The 20,945-nt window shown below is 32.0% G+C and overlaps 1 protein-coding gene across 2 annotated transcripts; it reads right to left on the bottom strand.

Moving 5' to 3' along the window:
• Positions 1–19,327, bottom strand: LOC139528328 (caspase-3-like). Of its 2 annotated transcripts, none has more exons than XM_071324263.1 (7): positions 19,206–19,327; positions 12,991–13,099; positions 11,914–11,973; positions 9,494–9,783; positions 6,802–7,016; positions 4,715–4,841; positions 1–1,740 (listed from the first exon to the last, which is right to left on the bottom strand). In XM_071324263.1, the coding sequence occupies exons 2-7, from the start codon at positions 13,083–13,085 to the stop codon at positions 1,562–1,564; spliced, it is 966 nt and encodes a 321-aa protein (XP_071180364.1). In that variant the 5' UTR covers positions 13,086–13,099; positions 19,206–19,327; the 3' UTR covers positions 1–1,561. The 2 variants fall into 2 exon arrangements, with proteins under 2 accessions (XP_071180364.1, XP_071180365.1); XM_071324264.1 differs by lacking the exon at positions 19,206–19,327 and adding an exon at positions 18,713–18,907.
• Positions 19,328–20,945: the final 1,618 nt, after the last annotated feature.

Raw genomic sequence — 20,945 nt, 5'->3', positions numbered from 1 at the left:
ACAGCTAACAGCAAATATATTTTCAGAATAACAGATAACACAGAATTAAAATGCCAAATAACAGCATAACAGCTAAACCCCTTGCCCCCTCATAAAAGGCTAAATGCACTTCCTTTATTATTTCTAAAAGGCTAGATAAATGCAACTCTTTTATCAATTTTAAAGGATAAATGCAGCTCCTTTGGAAAACATTAGAGGCTAAAAGCACCTCCTTTATAAATGTGCGTACAATAATTGTTAAATTATCTCCTTAACCAATGTTTAAATTTAAACAAGTTTTTAAAAATAATCGGCACTCTTTGTCATAAATATGTTATACGTTGCAATATATTGTAAAACAAGAGGTAAATGCCTTGTTAGTCCAGTTAATTTCAGTTTTAATCTTCAGCATTTTACCCCAAATATACGTAGAAAAAAGTTGTATCAAATCTAACTTCAGGAAAAACTAAAACAAAGCATAATTTTACAATTCCTAAGGAGATTTCATTGATATGGAAGATAACTCTGCAAAAAGGCAGAAATATCAATAAATAATGATACAAAAATATACCTTTACCGCTTCTATTCAACAGAACGGAATGAACCTTGACATGTTAGAGTCTTTAGAGTATAAAAACAACTCTAAGGGTGTTTTAATATCTTTAATCAAGCTACAACCTAGATTTCATAATTCATTAGTTGACCATTTATTATTTCCAGCATATCAAGGTAAAGAATATTAAACTGAATAAAACTTATTATTCTTCTTTTTTTTGTGATTTAATGTTTCTTTAAACAATGTAGATGCTGAACAAATGCAATTTGCAGATATAAACAATATCAAATATTCACATTTTCAATTTCTTTACTACTGAACATTCAGATTTCAGCTTTAGGACAGGTGCAAACAATTGAAACGGGTTTAAACTTTTTAATGGTACCAAACCTTCTACCTTATCTGAAAAAAACAAAACATAGAAAGACACATTATAAAATATCAATTGAAAAGGCTTAACTTAATCAAAAGACATATTAATAACACAAGTGAAAAATTGAAAAAAACACGTTTAATAATTTCTTGCGTCCGAAGCGCTTTTCTGGATTTACCTTACAACAAACACTAAACGAATAACGATCTATGATATAATGCCAACACAAATAAATCAAATAAGAGATGAATAATAACAGTAACAGTATTAAACCGCTGTGACATGTTAATTAATTTCAGAAAAACAACAATAAGCTTGAATTAAAATCCGCCATTTACAATAATAGTATACACAGGTAAATGAAAGTAATTTTGTTGTTAGGTCTAAAGTAGGAGAAAGAAATATTTTTACAAAATAAATAACTTTGATGTTTATAGAAAGGAGAAAGAAGTGAAAATGTATAGTAATACCAAACACTAATCAAAGCTGGTATATAACAATGAATAAGTAAACATTGAATAACAAAAAACATTACAAATAGTATCAATCTTGATAATACTGTTAACAATCAAATACTAGTAAATTAAATAGGAAATTTTAGGAATTATTCTTTGTTTTGTAACAAAAGTTCGCTTTCTCACTCGATGTTGAATTTACACAAGGAACAGCTGCTTTGTAAGAGAAGAAGTAACACACGGTATTTGCATACATGAATCACGGTATTTTTTGTACTTTGTGTTTATTCTTATCAAAACTCTCTGAATCTCCATGGCAGACTCATTTTTATCCTTTAAAACATCTACAATAGCTTTGATGAAGACGTTGCCATGTCCTGTAACAGAAAATTAAAAAATTATTCGAATACCTGGTATGGAATCATGCTCATGTTTCATGTTGAGGCGGGGGAGGCTTTATGTCATTTTGACTCTGCTCAATAGTTGGTTCATAAGTTAACATATACAAAATTATGTGGTTTAGATGCTGACGATTTTAAAAACTCAAACTTGTTTTTGGCCTATTTTGAGCCAATATATTAGTAAATAGTTATCAAAGGTACCAGGATTATAATTTAGTACGCCAGACGTGCGTTTCGTCTACATAAGACTCATCAGTGACGTTCATATCAAAATATTTATAAAGCCAAACAAGTACAAAGTTGAAGAGCAATGAGGATCCAAAAAGTTGTGCCAAATACAGCTAAGGTAATCTATGCCTTATTCTTGGGGTAAGAAAATCCTTAGTTTTTCGAAAAATTCAATGTTTTGTAAACAGGAAATTTATAAAAATGACCACATTATTGATATTCATGTCAACACCGAAATGGTGACTACTGGGCTGGTGATACCCTCGGGGGACGAAACGTCCACCAGCAGTGGCATCGACCCAGTGGTGTAAATAGTTATTTAAGGAACCAGGATTATGATTAAGTACGCCAGACACGCGTTTCATCTACATCAGACTCATCAGTGACGCCCATAACAAAATATTTATTAAGCCAAACAAGTAAAAAGTTGAAAGGCAATGAGGATCCAAAATTCCAAAAAGTTGTGCCAAATACGGATAAGGTAATCTATGCCTGAGGTAGGAAAATCCTTAGTTTTTCGAAAAATTCAAAGTTTTATAAACAGGACATTTATAAAAATGGCCACATTATTGATATTCATGGTGACTACTGGGCTTGTGATACCCTCGGGGACGAAACGTCCACCAGCAGTGGCATCGACCCAGTGGTGTAAATAGTTACTAGTATCAAAGCTCGTCAACAATAGTTCAAATTCATTTTGGTACATGTCTATTTTACATCATGAAACCTTTTTTGGATTGAACAATATGGACCAAATATTTGAAGCCAAATAAGACCTCCTTTATATATATATAAACTTATTTTATGAAAAAGAGTTTTGATGCAGTGTTGAGCAAAAATCGGAAAAAATCTAAGAAGACATTTTTAGGAAATATTTATGAGATTCGGCAAAAGTTAAATAATGTTTTTGTTTTCAAAGTAACCCATTAATGTTTAAGTCCACGGAACAAGGACATAAGACCTTAACATTTGTCATGAAAAAAGACTCGAATAAATAAAAAGAAGTGAGAATGCTGGCAAAGTGAATTATACACGTTTGGTCTTCTGTTTTCCCTGTCTAACTGCAAGGTAGAAAATAATTAATCACAACTACAAAACCAACAAGCGCTACGCTTGCACATTTTAATGTGAGGTAAAAAGACTGATGCTTACAAATGTCATTGGTTATCAATTTTCCTTAACTTTGACACATGCAATTACATTGGATTTATGATGTGTTGCATTTATATATGTTTTGTTAAAATCTAAGCACAGTGTATTTTGATTGACCCTTTCGTTAATTATTGGTAACCCACAATGTTGACACAGATAATTATTCTATCATGCTTCGTACTTGGCCCCTAATATTAATATTTTTATGCCCAACCTACGATAGTAGAGGGCAATATGTTTTCTGGTCTGTGCGTCGATCGTCCGTTCGTGCGTTCGTTCGTCTGTTCGTCCGTTCGTCCCGCTTCAGGTTTTTGGTCAAGGTAGTTTTTGATGAAGTTGAAGTTTAAACAACTTGAAACTGAGTACACATGTTCCTTATGAAATGATCTTTGTAATTTTAATGCCAAATTAGACTTTTGACCCGAGTTTGATGGTCCACTTAACACAGAAAATGATAGTGCAAGTTTCAGGTTGAAGTTTTTGGTAAAGGTAGTTTTTGATGAAGTTGAAGTCCATTCAACTTGAAACTTATTACACATGTTCCTTATGAAATGATCTTTGTAATTTGAATGTCAAATTAGACTTTTGACCCGAGTTTGATGGTCCACTGAACACAGAAAATGATAGTGCAAGTTTCAGGTTAAAGTTTTTGGTTAAGGTAGTTTTTGATGAAGTTGAAGTCCATTCAACTTGAAACTTAGTACACATGTTCCTTATGCTATGATCTCCCCAATTTTAATGCCACATATTTTTTTGTTTTGACCTTTTACCCCAATTTCACGGTCCACTGAACATTAATGATAGTGCGAGAGGGACATCCGTGTACTAGGGACACATTCTTGTTTAATCGAACATTACTGATGAGTCCTTTGTAGACAAAACGCGCATCTGGCGTCCAGTATTCAATCCTTATATCTATGATGCGTTTCTTCTTAAAAGGGAATAAAAATATAGAACGGGAGTCTCAGACCTTGTCATTTTTACACAAAAACTAAAAATTGTATACCATTTGGACTTGAGGAAACAGTTTTGAAAACACAGTGTGCATTCATTTATTTTTTTATATTTTATATCAATTTCTGATGACATCCTACCACAAAATGGTGCTTCTAAAAAATTGTCCTTTTTGGCAAAACATAAGGTTTTTATTATTTTAATCTGTCGATCACTTTGAAATAAATGAACACACCGTTATATCAGTTTTTGTTATTTTTCATTTTTTTCATTTGTAAACAAAAACAAGGTTTCTCCAAAATATGCACATATGAATAGTACGCACAACTGTGCAACATTCCTACCTATCTTTTTGTAGCTTTTGCGTTTACAAAATGTTGACGGACAGATGGACGGACGAATCGACAGGTAGACAGAACAAAGAACAAAGAGACAATTATATGGTTCTTGCATCATTGATGTGTAGCCCTAAATAGAAGAAAAGCATCTTCAAATAACTCCACAATATGAACGATGCACAACTGCAATAGAAATCTTGTTCGATTTATTAACTGTCAAAATTTGGTCTAGTAAAATAGATATTTGTATGATTGAGAATAGATAAAACAACACCTACTATTTATACAATATCCATCACTTGTGTATGTCAAAAAATCTGCTTCTCTTGGTATTCTTTTGGTTTCTTTTGTTTCAACGTCTCTTGAATCATCTCCATCTCGGTTGACTATTGCTTCTGGAACAGTCTGATATAAAGCAAAAAAGACTAAACAAAGAAAACGGATTGCTAGGAGGAAGCCCCTGTGTAACATCATTCAAACGTTAGGCTGCCAGGATTATGTACCCCTCACGTGGCAAGTGACCTTGAAACACAAATTTCGTACCTAGCAAACAATGTCATAATGATCATATTGATATCAATTTATCCCATTGTTTGGAGTCAAAACTTTTCAAATAAAGGCAACAGTAGTATATACTGCTGTTCAAAACTCATAAATCGATAGAAAAGTAATCAGGGTTATAAACTGAAACTGAGGGAAACGCATTAAATATAAGAGGAGAACAACGACACAATATCAAAACATTCAACATATTTAAACATATAAATAGTGATATGACCTTTTATGAGGTCATTTGAAGGATATCAAGGTCCCTCTTATTTTTTTCAGTGTTGATCACTGATCTTAAACTACACAAAGAGGGACAAAAGATACCAGAGGGATAGTCATACTCATAGAATGAAAATGAACTGACAACGCCATGGCTTAAAATAAAACATGTAAAGGACAGACAGACAAATAATAGTACAGAAGACACAACATAGAAAAATAAAAACTAAGCAACACGAACCCCACCAAAAACTGGGGGTGATCTCAGGTGCTCAGGAAGGGTAAGCAGATCCTGCTCCACAAGCTATACAACAGCCTGAAACACGTACGAATACGCCATGTTAAGTATACTCTTACTCAAAATATATATAGTAAAGGTGACCAGGAAGTAGTTGTCTGAAAGATATAGCCAAAGACTACATGAACCCATATATGTCAGTTGGCATTTTTGTATTGCAAAACATGGCCCGAAACATCTTTAATATATATATACTTCTATTGACAATTTCAGGTTCCGCCAAGAGGTTGATGTTTTGTTCGAATGAACGCAAATGATAGTTTGCAAATTTTACATGACAGCGACTATAATTTAACAAAAATTTCATGGTGTACTATCTATACTTTTACCTAATATGAGATGAATGAAATATTGGTGCACTGACAGAAACAAAGACTTACTTTCCACCTCCGCTAATGTCATATATGTATGATAAGAAAGAGACGAGAATACCAAAGAGACACTCAAACTCATAAGTCGACAATGCCATAGCCACAAAACAAAAAAGACAAACAGATTAACAGTACACAAAACAACATAGAAAAACAAAGACTGAGCAAGACGAACACTACAAATAAACTGAAGATCTCAGGTGCTGTAGAATGGTAAGTATATCCTGCTCCACATGTGGAACTCGTCGTATTGCTCATATAAATACAAACCTGATGATATGCCTAATTTAGAAGGTCATATCCGGGGTAAGGGGGACGAGATTGTAGTTGACAATTGTAAGATATCTTAACAAACGCAAATGTCTTATGCTACATATAATTATTTAATAATTATATTAACAGATATAAAGTCATATCACTTAATACATGTAATATGCCAAGGGCTGATTATTCTATAAAGATAGCTTATCTTCAACGTGTATATCTAGTTTTACCAAAATATATATCTAACCAAATATAACAAGACCGATACCTAGTTTGATCCTACATCGCTGAATGCAATTGAGTAAAGAAACATGTAAAATAAACATAACTAATTATTTCCTAAACCAATAACTGCATACATTGTATTAACATTTGCAAAGTGCCTTCAAAACCTTTCGTATAAACCATGGAGATTTTGACAAATGTGTTCTTTGCTCACATGTTTTAAAATAAATATAAAATATTTGCAAAAAGGGAGTGACTGCCTATCTAATGCAAACATTGCTTACACTCTACCATTAAATGTAATCATATTAATATCACAAAAGAAAAATATAATTTGACAAAAGCTTTGTACTCAATTGCTTTTTCGATAAACGAATCGACATAGTCGAGCGGTTATTTCTGCTTACGAAGTTAAGTACGCATCAATAATGATACACACCTGGATAATAAACAATTTTGGTTTCAATGCCAGTGAAGGATTATGCTGTGGTTGGAAAGCTTCCTGTAGGTCTTTTTGTTCTACATACGGATGCATTAGTTCTGCTCCTTCTTTATGACACTGTATCAGTCCTGGTCTTCCATATGACATGACAACAAACAGTACACATGTAAATCCCTCTTTTCCTTTAGGTCTGTAGTCTGTCTCCTTTGCAACTAATAGTAATACAAATTTGAAATAAGAATAAGAATGTGATTGGCAGCTAATTCATAATGACAGATAAATTCGTTCCAACATCATTAATGTTGGAACTCAATGACCTTGTGGTTTAAGAAGTTCTCTACAGTGATCAGTAGTCTGTCAACTCTGATTTGATGAGTCTAATTTACTAATCAGTGAGAAGAATGAACAACTCTTATATCTGACAAGAATTCCAGTTTTCCTGCCAAAGGTCTCTGCAGCTTCCTCAACAAACATAAACTGGGCCACCTGATATAACTAAGGTCGCAAAAAGTGACTATAAAAATATCAAGCAAACAAACGGTTGAAGTGATGTTGTCTTATTCCTTTAATAGATGTTGTCAAATACAGTATAGATTAGAAACAAACATGAAAAACGAAGTTCTTCGTCTTTGTTCTAAACAATTGCCCTATTTTATGGCAAGCCGTTCTCGTCAAAACTATGTTTAAACCATTTTTCGAGAAATTTACACACTGAGAATTACAAAAAAACACACTGAGATTTAAAAACTTCAAAACAGACACTGAGAATTAAAAATTACACACTGAGAATTAAAAATTACACACTGAGATTTCATAAAGACGCACTGAGATTACAAAAATGAAAAACACACACTGGAAATTGAAAATTACACACTGAGAATTGAAAATTACACACTGAGAATTGAAAATAACACACTGAGATTTCAAAAAGACACACTGAGAATAAATAAACTGAAAAACACACACTGAGAATTGTTAATTACACACTGAGATTTCAAAAATACACACTGAGATTAATATGCAAATTACTAATGAATATTCATGAGATGAATAATTCAACAGATTAATATCTTGATCTCAAAAACTCTTGTCATTATAGTGAAATGCGATTCCTTCAACCAATTAACATTCGTAATAAATTTCACAAGTTTGTTGCCTATGATTCATATCATTACTACCAGTGTATCGGGACTTAAAACCGTTTTAGCATGGGTCCCTTTTAAAAAGTCTTCCAACTGTTACCCTGATTTCGCAAGTTAATCAGGCTTTTATATTTTTGTTACGTTTATATGCTATTATAGACACTTGAGTAAAAACTTCACTGCATTATTTGTTTTTCAGTGCAAATTGTTCCAAGTTTTCTTATAATTTTAATATAAAGTTTTCACCATTTGGTATAAATATTTTGTAATAAGAATAAGCGGGTATTTTTCTTGTCCTTGTATTTCTAGTTGTTTTATGAATAATTTGGAACCAAATCGAAGGACTAACGAGTTCTGTCCCCTAGTTGCTTTAAGCTTGTAATAGATTCAGATTAAGTATGCTAATTAGATATGTGCGCATAAAAAGTGCGCACAAATCTCAGTGTGTCATTTTAAATTCTCAGTGTGTAATTTCAAATTCTCAGTGTGTGTTTTCAATTTATTTATTCTCAGTGTGTCTTTTTGAAATCTCAGTGTGTTATTTTCAATTCTCAGTGTGTAATTTTCAATTCTCAGTGTGTAATTTTCAATTCTCAGTGTGTGTTTTTCATTTTTGATATCTCAGTGCGTCGTTATGAAATCTCAGTGTGTAATTTTTAATTCTCAGTGTGTAATTTTTAATTCTCAGTGTGTAATTTTTAATTCTCAGTGTGTGTTTTGAAGTTTTTAAATCTCAGTGTGTTTTTTTTATAATTCTCAGTGTGTAAATTTCTCGAAAAATGGTTTAAACATAGTTTTGACGAGAACGGCTTGCCATACTATTTCTCTGTTCTTGATGACTAAATTAAATTGTATCCATCTAAAGATATGTTATAAATCCTTTCAACAAAACGAGACCTTTTTCTTTAGACTTCCTGCGGGGATACGAATATGCTTTAATCAATAAAAATATTCTTTCAAATAAAACATCACAATAACTGTGGATTCGTTATTATTCGTTAGAAATCACTTTTTGTGGATTTCGTAGCTATGGGTGAACCACGAAATCAAATGTTCAATAAAAGACAAATTATTTAAAGACTTGTATGCAGACATCGTCAAAACAACGAAATTAAATATCCAAGAACATATATAAGTTTCCTTAAACCATAAGTCTATATATCTATATCTAATGTAATGTAAAATCATGATAACACCGCCTACATCGTGTCCAGCGCCCTAGACCAGTCGACCACCTAGGCTATATCTTATATATATATATACTCATTTAATTTATCATGAGATATTGAAAATCATGAAAAGAGGGTGACTTGGTAGTCCGAAGATCTTATTCAGTGTAGACCATCATGTGTATATTCTGCTTTTTCTTGTAAATTTCTAAAACTCAATTATCAGAAATAACCATTATCTGACTTGATGTATATTCAAATCCTGCATATTTTCGACGGAAGCTCAATCAAAATCTTTCAACAATGACCGATGTGCACGCTATTAAATATATGAATTAATGATTTTATTTTCGACTCTTATATTGTTTATCATGTTACCTCTATTGTACAGTGCTTCAAACTCTCTTTTTGTTAGATTTTTGTACACCATTTTGTTCTTTTTGTCGTCAAATGGTTGAAATCCAAGGTGTTTAAGTGTTTCTTCTAGCGAATCACAATCATCCTTGGCATAAGACCTCACCTTTAATCCTCTTTTCTCGGTAAATGAATAGCCATCCATAAAGTTGCTTACAATCACTGCTTTCCCAACGTTTGCACATTTCATATATGTTGTTGAATGAAATTCTTCAGCTTTTATATCTTCTATGACTGTTATTGTAGACGTTTTTCTACAAATCAAACTGATTTGAAGCTTTTTACATACATCTATCTGTATATATTTATCTAATGACGTTCAGGGTTTTATAATATTGTCACTTACAGACGTACACCTAAAGAGGTCGCCATCCCCCTCTCTCTCTCTCTGTTTTGTAAAATGAAATTGTCAATGTCTTTTCAAACAATAATTGATTGATTGGTTGGTGTTTAACGCCACTTGCTGCACTAGTGTGCTACTGCGTGGCTGTCAGATTGTTTTGGTAGAGGAAACAGGATTGCCCGAGGATACCAAATCTTTAATTATATTTATATTAACCTCATGATCCTTCCTTGTAAAACATGTTGTTTTCGCATGTTTGGCAATTTAAAAGATATGTTTACCGTATACTTTTCTTTAATGTTTCATAATCACCGTAATGTCTAAGAAAAAAACTTGTACTGTATGATAAGCATGGTAAGCTATAAGAGGCTCTGTCATGAAAAAATGTGAAACAATTTAAACGAAAAAAAACCAAATCGCATGATTCATGCAAAATGATTAACAATAAAACATAGTTAGCAACATTGACAACCACTGAATTATAGCCGTTAGACACATACAGAATCTGGCTACGATGCTTTTCATCACCCCATGATGCATTTATAAATATTCTTCTTAGAAATAATTATTACATGATCTTTCCAAAGTGAGCCAATTATATCCTGAAGTGTACATATATATATTCCATGTTATGAATTTTGTTTTCGCATGTAAATCTTTTGGCTTATGTGTGATTAATCATGGTTATAGATTCTTAATAATATATGTTTTGCAATAAACCTTAATATAAAAAACGAAGATGTGGTATGATTTCCAATGAGACAACTCTCCACAAGAGACCAAAATGACACAGAAATTAACATACAATTGTAGTAGCGTAAAACATTCCAAAGAGCTCAAAATTTAAAGAGGTAATCTGTCATGTGTACATGCAGATGTGACATTCGACTTTGGAAATACCACTGTTAACGTAACCTTGGCAATTTGAAAGCCGCTATTATTGTATAATTCTTATATCATTTGCATATCTATAAATACTTGAATTGGATTGGTCAATTAGAATTTTTTCTTGGTTTACACTTGGATAAACCATGTTTCCGAAACTACTTTCGTAATCTATTCATGCGCGATACACATTCTTGCAGGGATACTGGGATTTTCAGCAAATTGAATATACAACAATTGCATAACAGTTGTTTCTATTCTAATGTATATATAACAAAAAAAGAAATAAAATAAATGCACAAAAGTTCGAAAATATATAAAAATAAAATTTAAATAAAATTCCGCGAAATTTCATAAAGGATTTGGCGAATTTACGTCATGGCAAAACACGACGTCATACGAATGAAAATGTTAAAGGGAAAGACTATTTCGTTACCTGTACGCTTCAAATTCGGATAATATTTAGTTAAAATGAAGTTTTTTGAGGTAGGTGCTATTTCATTTTAGATTCTGTTGCATTTGTCGGACATTTATTGTTTTTAGAAAGTCAAGATGGCGGCGTACTCCTTAGTTACGATATGCCATTGTGCTTTTGATGGTAAATATAGCAGCCATTAAACAAATAATATGAAGTAATGATCGCTGAAAAATTATAAGGATTTAAACGGGTTTTCTAGAGGTTATTGGTGTGTAAACCGGGTAGAGCTCTAACTCCGAAGGACTGTGTTTAAACCTATAGTAACGTCAATTCTAGTTAATATTGTAGTTTTTTTTAAACAATGAAAACAATTCAAGGTTAATATATGCCTACAAATAATGCTTTTAAAAAAATTAAATTTTAGTGTTTTTATATTTTAAGTAGCAAAAATTGTAAAAATGTCAGGACTTACAGTAATCAATCATGACATTACAATAGCTTTTGTTTTCTTATCTATCTAAAATTCTATACATGATTGATGCTTGGTGATGTTGTTTTACATTTAGACTCTCCAATTTATAAAAAAAAGATTGTGAAAGATTTTGTTGGAATTGTCTTTTATTTTAACTACATTTGATTAGGGACTTTCCGTTTTGAGTTTTCCTCGGAGTTCAGTATTTTTGTGATTATCCTTTTTTTTTATTCTTATTTTCTTAAGTTTCTTGTTATTTGACTTACTTCTCTTTTGATGACAGTATCTGATCATCTTCCTCATGAGAAGTATCAGCTTGGTCATAACTGTAATGTAAAAAGTAGTATTGTTTTACTTGTTGTGTCTTTTTAAATTATTTGATTAGGACAATATGTAAACATAGATGTAATTTTATCCTTAAGTCGTACAGTAGAAATGCATGAGAATCAATGAATCAACTTGAATAGATAGTTGAACACTTATTTTCATATAAAAAGATGTGTTATGATTGTCAATGAGACAACTCTTCACAATAGAACAAATAACACAAAAATTAACAACCATAGGTCACCGTACGGCTTCAACAATAGACAAAGCCCATACCACATAGTCAGCTATAAAAGGCCCCGAATGGACAAATATAAAACAATTCATATGAGAAAAGTAACGGCATAAAAGAGGGACGAAAGATACCAGAGGGACAGTCAAACTCATAAATCGAAAATAAACTGACAATGCCATGGCTAAAAATGAAACAAAAACAAGCAGACAAACAATAGTACACATGACACAACATAGAAAACTAAAGAATAAGCAACACGAACCCCACCAAAAACTAGGGGTGATCTCAGGTGCTCCGGAAGGGTATGCAGATCCTGCTCCACATGTGGCACCCGTCGTGTTGCTTATGTGAATAACAAATCCGGTAAATAGTCTAATTCGGTAGGTCACATTCATGAAAGGGAAGGGGATTGAAGTTACGACGTAAGGAACATATCCGATATCATTTGTGAAACGGTTATTCCATAACGGTCAACCAACTGGTGATAGCGTCCGTAAAATTTACAAAGGGATAATTTCAACTTCACCATTTGGAACTCTTAAGTGAATTGTCAATACCTAATTCTTTTATCAAGCAGTTAATTTAATGAGTTTTACACACAAAAACCTATTTACAAAATAATGAACGAAAACCAAATATGTAAGACAGCAACACACGACAACCACTGAACTACAGGTTACTGACTTTGTTCAGACACATACAGAATGTGGCGAGGTTAAACTAGTTTATTATTTCATAGTATAAATTACTTGTATATTAATTGATAATTATATTTACAAACCCTCCTTTGGTATGTTTGGAGTTCATTAGACTACCCACACCTTGTTCATCTACCTCATCTCCTTCTCTTGTAGTCTCTTCTTGTTTCCCACTCATTATTCTCTCCCTTTCTGAAATAAAAATATAAATTCTATCAAATACAATGTATTATCGCTATTTTGTGCATTTTTCTTTTGATCTTTTTTTGTGATAATTTTCATATCATGCTTCTCGCTTGAGATAGAATAATTATCGCTAGAAACTAAGGAGGCCACGTGGCGTTGCTAACGAAATTGACATAAAATTGACAATGTCGTCATAGGTAAAATAGCGATAAACAGATTATCATTGGTCATCTCAACTCGATTGCTTTTCTCACTTTCGCTGTACCAGCTCAAGCGAGAAAATCAATCTCGTTGAGATGATCAACGATAATCTATAATTATTTATTTGCAGTTCATATTTTCGTTTACGATGTTTTTTTTTTTTTTTTTAACAAAATGCCAATCAAATAGAGACAAAAGTCGTAATTTTAGAACAATTGTCTTCTACGCATGCTATAAAGAATTGAGGATGATATTATTTTTAAGTCAAGTTTTCATATCTTTAATTACATGTAAACAGGTTATTCTTGGATTTCTATACTGCAAAATTTATACGAAAGGACATAAGGCCAAGGCACATAAGGCTCAGGCATATATGGCTAAGGGTTGCTTATACAAATTTAGCTCCGAATTTCAGTCCGTCATTTATATTTCCTTTTCTCAAAGATTTTTTAAACTGCTATGTACCATAATTGTGCTAAACATTTGCATGTATTGTATAGTTTTATATACTACTATTATAAATATATAAATGTATGTCTGATGTGCATTTAGCAATCTAAATGATGCGTATGTAATTTTTATATGTATTGTAAACTCTTAGTTTTCTTTCTTGCCTTGACAACACTTTATACTGGTTTGGGCCTTAGTAGCTATACAACATCTCATTTCCCCATCAAATGTTTGAAAACAACTTTTAAATGTGATTTCCTTTAAAACAATCTTTTTAAATGTAACTTGGAAAACATTTGACATTCAAAGTCCAATCCATATACTGTTAAAAATATACGTGTATTAAAGGAATCCTAACTTCCTTATAGTATAATATAAAAAAAAATCTTGTGTCAATATTTTGAGAAGACAGATTTGACCAAAAAAATCCCTTTTCTGATAAAAAGACTTTACATGATTATACTTTCAAATTAAACTTGGATGCTGAATTTCATTGGCTGGTGTAATAGTTGCCAAAACATTATAGGCCCGATTGCAGTCAGATCAATATCAATCGAACCGAATTTCCTACAAAGTAAGCAGGCATCTTGTTTGTAGCTGCATTCGGCAGATGTTTTTCTTGTGTGCGTTTCTTTTACAAGTTACAACATATTGTCCATTACAACTTCAATATAAATTAAAGCACATTTTATTTTGTGGTCAATGATTTTCTGTTAGGAGTCAGGTATTGAGCATGTGTGAGCCTGATTTTGTGAAGGTTTTGGCTTAAAATTATTTCCTCTATTTGGCAAATTATTTGTGGTGTCTGACTGAAGAATAGATGTAAGCATCATAACTATGTTAGTCTCTGAACTAACTGACTACGTTTTCAGAAAAGAATGTTGCATAGAGAACACATCATTTATCTTCACATAGTGGACAGAATTTCAGAAAACGTCTGCACTCTAAATGGCAGATCTGTCGTCAAGACATCCTACCATTTTTGAATTGATTTTAATGGATCCGAAAAATGTCTAGCAATGATTTTCATTCTTTAATACTTGTAACAAATTCAAACATATCTAGTTGTCTCATTGGCACTCATACCACATCTTCTTATATCTATATCATTTTTCGGTTGCAATTACTTGTCTGAAAAGTCTAGAATATGTATATTTTCTTAAAAGCATAATGAGTTTTAGTATAAGGCATGTTATGAAATGAATATGAGGACATGTAACAAAACAAGGAACATGAATGTGACAGCTAATGCACCTTAAATATTTCGGTTACTATTAACTCTCAGCTTTCATTTTTTTGCTTTGAGACCCATGATGAAGGTAAATCCAGTAAAGCGCTTCGGACGCATGGCAATATTTAACGTGTTGTTTTCAGTTTTTAACAGTTTGAGTAATTAGTTTACTCTTCATGCAATCAGCCCTAGCTCTAAAATATACATAAACACACGTGGACAAATGTGAACAGTTTATCAATACGACTATAGATAATATTTTCCTTGTATTTGATGAAACTGTTTACATGAGTTCAAACTATTCAATTTGGACGAAACAATATTTGTAATCAAAACGATTATTCAACGAATCTTTCAAATTGCTATAAAGTATTTACACAATTGTATGCCTGGGTTTTATGTGAATTTCAACTCTTTTCTTAATGATTTGATTTTGTAATAGAAAAAACTTCAGTTACTAAAACAAAAATATGTTCATTTTTTTGTTGTTGTCATTCAAGGAATAGATATTTTGATAAAATGGAGGCATTAAAAGACGACACCATTTAAAGCGAATAGAAAATTCACTAAAATACCGAACTCCGAGGAAAATTCAAAACGGAAAGTCCCTAATCAAATGGCAAAATCAAACGCTCAAACACAATTTTCCATACTTGCATACAAATTACTAATTGATAAGTAATTATTCCGATTATAGTATAATTTGTTGATTAAGATGATAAGCCTGTTTATTTCTCTACAAGTACGGGTGACATGACTTCTTAGGGTGTTGAAATTTTAAACGATAAGATTGTAAAGCAATACAATTCATTCTTCAATTTATTTTATCAAATTTTGTATTCATAATTAGGAAGTAAGGTATCCAAAAGAGCACAAAAATAATAGAATGCTTTGAAGAAGACAAAACAGAATGTTTCATCCTCTGAAAAGTGATTGTCAATGGTTATCTGTAAAAACTGTGTTAGCAGTAAGGCAGTGAGACATATGTAACATGTCTCATCTATGAAGTATAAGAAATAAGATAAAACAAATATATTGCCTAGTAGTGATGGAAGTATTGTCTAGTTTTGGAAAACGTAGGTTTTATGCACATGTAATACAATGTCAATCCTGATTATCTTTCGTGTTAATGTTTCTTATTACATAAATATGTAATTTCTGATTGCCATAATTTGGGCAGGAGGCATTTCTTTTTGACGACAACGTGGAGATCACTATCGGTGCACATGTTCCTCAAAATATATGTAGAATTCAACATGTTACACATGTTACACTGATTGCTTTGGATGATTTTTTTTAAATGATCTTTGTTTTTATGAGGCTTGCATGATAATTCATAAATCGATAAAAATCTTTTATCAAACATGTTTGTACTGCATGTTTTGATTTGTTAATCCATGAAAAAAAGCAAAAAGTTACGTCTTTAACATGGCAGTCAAGAAAAAAAAACCCATAATCACCAATTAAGCGTGAAATGCCTAGTGAACAGCAAAATTTATAAGGCGCTATAGCCAATTGTTTGTTACCTTACTGCAAGTAAAAACAGTAGGTGGATCAAAAGTATCTTCATTGTACATTAATGATTATATCTTGGAAACAAATAAGTAATAGATGTAATTTAAGATAGCTTCTCAATACGAAATTCAGCAGGTTGGTAACAATCACAAAAAAAATGAACACAAACCTTTTGTTAATAGCATAACACAAATAGAGTATGATTGTTCAGTGCAAACAATCTAAATAGTTTCATTAGATATTACTTAAAATATTGAAAAGTGCATTTGTTCAGGTTAATAGTATCAGCTTTTGACTAGCATTCCCCCTCCCCACCACAATAATATTAAAGTTGGTAGATTGATTTCTTTGAAAAGAGCTTCTTCAAAGGAATCATAGTGGGAAATAATAAGGTATTTAGAAAGTTGCTCACCAACAGTTGTTGCTTTTTGTGTAATTATTTGAACTTTTTAATTGTCACTCTGATCTACTTTACATTCTGGTAATTGTTGAGTGAATTAAAACAAGCATGTTTTTTCACAATTACCCAAACGGAATATTGAATATAAGAAAAGAAGATGTAGTATGATTGCCAATGAGACAACTCTACTCAAGAGACCAAAATCACACATACATTAACATCTATAGGTCCCCGTACGGCCTTCAACAATGAGCAAAGCCCATAAATGTATGTACTAGTATATTCCTTCGTTATTCGAAGCCTATTAAATTCGAAACACAGACCTTCAGCACTTCAGTCATCGATCTTAACCAATTGACAATGAACCCACACATATTTGATATGTGTAATGGTCCCTAAAATGTACAGTTATTACCGTAGATATATCTGTTACCTGTCTCAAATTAAACAGTTTATTGTGTCAAATTTAACAGTTAATGTTTTCCTAATGCAAAGGTTTTTTTTCATGGCCCGGTCTAGTTTCACTTTTATAACTGTGATTAGTTAACAATTAAAAGTGAAACCAAACTGAGTCTACCATGAAAAACCAAATAAAAAGGGATAAATTATCTATCACAGGTTAAACGTTTATAAAACTTTTCAATCTAAATTTGATCTTCGTTTAATCGTATGGCACGAACATCGCCCTTAACAATTGCATTATTCTGTTTTTGTGTCTGATCAATTGCGTTATATTAAAGAACGAAATGTGCCGGTCTTACGTAAGTACGAAATCTCACTCATGAAATAAGCATAATATTAAAATCAGAAGAAGTTTTTAATTTATAATTGAACGCCAGGAATGAAACTGTGGTCGAGATGACTCTATACACCAGTCTTTTAAATCATTGAACGTCACAGAGTCTGACATAATTATATATTATGAGTTTAGCTTTCATAATCAGAAATTAACAGTTCAAGCAAAATACATGCAGTTGTCTGATGCGCTTGTCTAGTCCTAGGTATATTTGAACATTCATAAAACAAATCTGCCGTTCTTGGTGTTGAAATATTGGCTTCAGTAAGACAACATGTTCATCCCTTATCACGCAATATATCACCCAGAGTTTTATAACAAGTCATTGCAATGTGCAATCCACCAAACATGACGATAAACTTATATTTTCCGTAAAAATCAGGTCATTCCTAGTGAATTTGCTTAGGCATTTCCAAAAGTGACTGATCTACAGTTAAAATTGATGTTTCCCAGGAATTCACCATATTTGCGCCTTATCCATCGAATACTTGAAAATTGCCTGGTAGTGCATACAAATCGCTCTTGGTGTCTATAAATAGTTTGTACATGCGCTTAAGTGTTAAACACATGTGTATCATAACCTTGAAAAATGTTATTAAACCAATTCATAATATCATTAGAAATCCAAAAACACTAAATGTATAGTAAATAGTTCAAATGTATTTGAAAGAATTTTGTAACATTTTCGCGCATGCGCAAATACTGAATATCTCAAATATTTTTAATAAATATGTGATGTAAGGAAGGTAGCCGCCAAACCTGATAATTGTTTTTTTACTAAAAGGAGTTCAAACAAAGTTTTCCAGAAAAATCAGACTGAAGAAAACAGCCATTTTAGAAAATGGCCGTGGCCATCTTGAAAAACATATATTTTTGAATAACCAGCAGTTATTTCTTAAAAAGTATATAATAATGATGCTTTGTGGTAATTTTCATGCTTGTATCATCATTTGCACAATTCCCTTGATTTTGCTTGCTAATATCTTCCACTATAATGACACTATATTTGTTTAAATTATACTTAACCTTAGCCTTCTTCTCCCTTCTCCCTATTCCAAGAAAAATGATAGTGCATATTCTGTGAATCAAAGAACTGGTTTCCCGTGGCAAAACATTCCTGTGGTGCACAGGAATATCATTTACGATATTATTTTAAAGGTAACCAAAAATCACCTCTATAAATAGTACTGTTTTGTTTAGAAATATTATCAGATTATGGTTCTAAAAATACATCCAACACATAATTCTACTTCCTTTTTGAATCTGCATTGTACCATGAAATTAAAAAAAATTTAGCCCTTCATAAAATATATTTGATGTTTGCGTCATACATTTGTAATGATAAAATATATGTATTAAAGTGAAACTTCATTTGAATAGCCAAATATTCAAAATGGCCATTTACCCTTAAATGATCAAACATTAATTTAATAACTCAAAATTGTGTATGAAACTGTATTTATACGACTAAAATAAGATATAAAATTGGTGAAATAAATAAATATAAATCCAACATTACCATATTACGATCTCATTTTTATGCAGATAGTAGATTATTGTTAAGTTAGCCTGAACAATGCATGATCTGTATCACCGTACGCACGGAAGTGAATAAGTACATGTTCTTTTCACAAAACATGCAGGAAGTGACTTCTTATTGTAAATCTGGTATATATACACAGAGATAAGATTAGGTTATGTATAGTGAACGTACCTAGTTATTGACTCGTGTGTTACTTTCTGAGATATCTTATAAACTATACAAATATTTCATAAAATATATAGGATATCTTATATTTCTTGTTTGTCTGTTTGTCTTCTTCATTTTTAGCCAGGGCGTTGTCAGTTTATTTTCGATTTATGAGTTTGACTGTCCTTCTGGTATCTTTCGTCCTCTTCTATATAAGATATCAAATAATATTATCCTTTTTTAGATATCTTATATTTCCCCCCTCTGTTTTAGTCTGTTACCCGGATTTGATTTTGCTTATTCGATTTATGATTTTCGAACAACAGTATACACATGTTGTTCTTAAAGTGTATATATATATTTATATACAACTCGTCTAAACATCAACCCAACAATGTTAGATCTGTAAATTTGCTTTAGCAAATTTTTGGTTCTTCCCTCGTCTAAACATCAACCCAACAATGTTAGATCTGTTAGATAAGCAAGCAATCTGTTAGATAAGCAATGTTAGATCTGTTAGATAAGCAAATTTACAGATCTAACATTGTTGGGTTGATGTTTAGACGAGTTGTATATACATTATGTACACAGCCATGTATCACCATCAATGATGGCGATCCGATGGATACATCTGTTGTAGGGTTGTCACTGACTCAGACGTACTTATGAATATAAATATTTTCTGTGACTGTATCTTACATTAATTTGTAGGATCCTTTGCTATAGATAATTTAGCTGATCTGTAACAATAACATCTTCATGCCTTATATATCATGTACTGTAGTACGCCGCTAGATTAAAACTGACGTGGAAAGGTAACACATTTCCACCGAAAGCTCTTTTTTTGAGAGCCCAGGTGGTCGTGTGGTCTAGCGGGACGGCTGCAGTGCAGGCGATTTGGTGTCACGATATCACAGTAGCATGGGTTCGAATCCCGGCGAGGGAAGAACCAAAAATTTGCTAAAGCAAATTTACAGATCTAACATTGTTGGGTTGATGTTTAGACGAGTTGTATATACATTATGTACACAGCCATGTATCACCATCATTGATGGCGATCCGATGGATACATCTGTTGTAGGGTTGTCACTGACTCAGACGTACTTATATATATTTATATATATACTAAAAGATCTTTAGAGTTTCTCAGTATGCACGCCACCTCTAGAATAGGTAGTTTCACAATAACTTTGAAGCCTTGCTTTAATTATCGTTAAATACATGTTAATAATTCATTCACAGGTTTCATCTGGTGCAAGAAAATTGGTACCGATAATTTTATTTCATTGAAGCCCAATCAATAGAAAGTTCTTTGTATAGACACTTATACATGACTTATGTAATGAATTTAGGTATCAAATACAGTGATGGAAGATCCTTTTCTTAATCTTTGGCTAGAATTGCAATTGAATATAGAACATATCTATGCTTATCCAGGATTTCCTCATTGGAAAGTGTCGTAGGCGTATGTATTGATCATGTGATCCGGTGAATAATGAATACATAATGCATTGATCATGCAGTTAATGAAATGTGATTTACAAAGGAAAACGATGTTTTATGGAATTT

This window comes from Mytilus edulis, chromosome 6, assembly GCF_963676685.1.
Source record: "Mytilus edulis chromosome 6, xbMytEdul2.2, whole genome shotgun sequence".
In the NCBI taxonomy this organism is placed as follows: Eukaryota; Metazoa; Mollusca; class Bivalvia; order Mytilida; family Mytilidae; genus Mytilus; species Mytilus edulis.
This window is presented reverse-complemented; position numbering and strand designations above follow the sequence as displayed.